Below are 3543 nucleotides of genomic sequence, written 5' to 3' on the forward strand. Positions count from 1 at the left end.
AAAAAAAAAAAACTTCTTTAAACAATAAATCTTGAGTCTTTTGGCCCAAAGTCAGGTGGGAATTACTATATTTGAACCTGAGAATGAATCCACATTCTCATGGTACCACTGTCTGAATAGTCTCTAAAATTCGTATGTTGAGTTAAATCTTCATTATGGGGATACTAAAAGATAGAATCTATTGGGAAATCATCAAGCTTTGTCCTCATAAATGGATTAGTATCTTATAAAGGTCCATAGGAAACTAGCTTGGGCGTTTTAGGCTGTTACCATGTAAGAATAGTGTTCTTTCCCTCCAGCATCAAGGTACCATTTCAGAAGCAAAAAATAGCCCTCACTAGACACCAAGACTGTCCAAGCCTTGACATGACAGCTCCTAGATCAGTGATAAATACATTTCTTTTTACCACAGAACAAATGGACTAAGACAATTGGCCCTGAACTACAGAGCAACCAACATTTTAGGTTTGTTTTTGTTCTGTTATTCTAGGGAACAAACCCAGGGTCTTACACATACCAGGTAAATACTTTACTACTGGTCTATATTCCCAGCCTATTACTGATACCTTCTTAATACCATCACTTGCCCTGGCCTGAGCATGTCTGTCTACTTCTCGGCTAGGCCCTTGGATCAAAGCCCATAGGTAAAAATGGAAGCAGAAAACAGGGTTCTGACTAAAATAGGCATTTTCTACTCATTTGATCTTACCCAACAAGCACCTTTGTAGCCTTGGCTGAGGCTCTCCATCTTGCAAGAAATGTTGAGAAATGCTCAAGGCACCACAGGTCACAACATGCTCTTAAATACAAATTTACACTAGGAAAGGCCCTGAGGACTAGGTCAGTTTTAATCCATTCATGCTACTTCTGCTCACTTTATCCAACTCAGTACCCCAAATACAAAAGGCCCCAAACCAGCCAGTCCCTTATAAGATGAGGTCCAAAGATCCTTTCCCAGAGGGAAAGCTTTGCAACTTCAATCTACAAGCAAACAGAGCACAATACATTTGACCTACCACAAAATGTGGTAAGATGGAGTCTTCTGCCAAGCATGATAGCACACAGCTTTAATTTCATCACTTGGGAGGCAGAGGCAGGTGGATCTTAATGAGTTTAAGGTCAACCTGGTTTACATAATGAGTTCCAGGGCAGCCTATGATGCATACAATGAGACTCACACCCTCTCTCTCTCAAAAAAAAACAGTAAGGTCTTCTGGAATTTGTTCTACCAACCCCCCCCCCACCGCACCCATCTCCTTGCTGCTTTTGAAGGTCAGGGGGCAATTGTGTGGTTTATCAAACAAAAACAGGGTCTTTGGGCCCAGGACACACAGAGGAGTTAAAGCCACAAGAGAAGGCCAAACACAGCTCTATAACCTTGGCTTGCCCAGGGCTCTCTCCACAAGCCCCTGGTCCCTCTGTACTCACAAGGATAGCAGCAAGGAAAAGCCAGCAATATAGAGATTCCTCTGAGCACGGAAAAGCTTCATGTGGAAGTGCTCCATGGCACCTGGATTGTTCTGGAGGTTCACCTTTTCTGTCACATCATCGTATTTCCGGATCTCGCGTACAGCATCTATGGTAGAGCAGAGATGGGCATTTGGATATCACTTTGACAAGGAAAACAGGTAGGAAGACAAGCCAGACTCTTATCCTTCAAATCCATCTTCTTCATTAGTATTAATTCTACACACCCCCTTTATGGGAGGCTTTATCAAAAGTTGCCAGGACTTTCTTAACTGTTTACACATCAAGTCCCACCCTACTCTAGTTAGATCATGTGTGTGCACTATACTTCAAGATGTTCTTCAAGGTTGAAGCATTGCTGGTAATGAGGACAGATTCCCTTTCATATGATGCTCCCAACCTCAGTTTGTTGTTTTCTCTCAAGTTGAAGTACCAGCCACTCAACTGATAAGTCAGAGGTCCTGCTGGTAGAATGCTCACAAAAACTGTTCAGGAGGCATGGGCTACAATGAGCATTATTATGTTTTACTTAAAATTAAAAAGAACTTTATGAGCTGAGGAAATGACTCTATGAGTGAAGGTACTTGTCATCCAGCCTGACCACCTGAGTTCAATCTCCAGGACCCATAAGATAGAAAGACAGAACTAACTCTTTTGCTACTTGACCTCTGACCTCTGCATGCACACTGTGGCATGCATGTGTTTCCCATCCCTGATAAACGGGTGAATTCATGTTTAGCAAAAATTCATTTTTAAAGATGAATTCATGTTCATCAAAAATTTAAACAACAAGCCGGGCATGGTGGCGCACGCCTTTAATCCCAGCTCTTGGGAGGCAGAGGCAGGCGAATTTCTGAGTTCGAGGCCAGCCTGGTCTACAGAGTGAGTTCCAGGACAGCCAGGGCTACACAGAGAAACCCTGTCTCGAAAAAACAAAAACAAAAACAAAAAAGACACATAGCAGAAAATCTACTGTTGAGTGAATAAGCAACCTCTGCTCCCACAAGAGCCACTGTCGAATGCATAATGTTCTGGCTTAATAATACATGTCCTAAGAATTTTTGATTTGTAATACAGAAATGGAACCTTAGTATATCTACTAATCTCCCCCATCCCTTACCTCAACAAAGTGTTCTAGAGGTTTGGTGGCACACACCTTTAATCCCAGTACTTGGGAAGTCAAGGCAGGCAGAGTTTGAAGCCAACCTGGTCTATGTAGGGAGTTCCATGTCAGCCAAGGCTATACAATGAAACACTATCTCCCACTGTTAACAACAACAAATAAAGGAACATTTAGAAAAAAATAAGTACATAAAAATCTATCTTAAGAGCTGAGGATAGTGGCACACCCCTATAAACAGGCCTTTGAGAGACTGAGGTTTGAGGGTCACAATTTAGTAGCTACAAGATGAGACCCTGCCTCAAACGACTAAAAACAACAACAAAAAGTCTACCTGAAGAAGGTTCTTAACACACCTCCATGTGAGACAAGCAAGATATCATTGTCTGGGTACTGTTCAGTTTGTCATTTCTAGTTTGAGACTACACAACAATGTGCCTGCCCTCTTAGTATCTTCGCATTAAATCTGTGCCATGAAGCACTCTCAAAAAGCACCAGTAGGATCATAAACTGGTATAACACACCTTGAAGAAAATAAACATTCATACCCTCAGGTTCAGCTGTGGTATAATTATGGGAGAATAGGACACATTACTTAAAAAGAATGCAAAAGAAAATAAACATTCATACCCTCAGGTTCAGCTGTGGTATAATTATGGGAGAATAGGACACATTACTTAAAAAGAATGCAATTGCTATCAAAAGATGTCTAAAGTACAATATAAGTGGAAAAAGCACCATCCAAAGCATACATATGATTCCAGGTTGTAAATATTTCAACACATAACTAAGTATTCAATGAAAGTCACCTGTGCGATATATGTTACAAGGGATTGTGTTTAATTTTTGTATTTAAAAAATATTCATAGCCGGGCCTGGTGGCGCAGGCCTTTAATCCCAGCACTCGGGAGGCAGAGGCAGGCGGATTTCTGAGTTCGAGGCCAGCCTGGTCTACA

General features: G+C 41.5%; 1 protein-coding gene across 2 annotated transcripts in view; it reads right to left on the bottom strand.

The window, feature by feature from the left end:
- The window catches only part of Bcap31 (B cell receptor associated protein 31), a 32164-nt gene that overhangs the window by 20543 nt on the left and 8078 nt on the right, over positions 1-3543 (bottom strand). For both annotated transcript variants that reach the window (XM_021187719.1, XM_029534105.1), the window contains exon 4: positions 1429-1576. In XM_021187719.1, the coding sequence (XP_021043378.1) occupies positions 1429-1576 (148 nt within the window). The remainder of the gene's footprint in view (positions 1-1428; positions 1577-3543) is intronic.

This window comes from Mus pahari, chromosome X (genome assembly GCF_900095145.1).
Source record: "Mus pahari chromosome X, PAHARI_EIJ_v1.1, whole genome shotgun sequence".
NCBI classification, from domain to species: domain Eukaryota; kingdom Metazoa; phylum Chordata; class Mammalia; order Rodentia; family Muridae; genus Mus; species Mus pahari.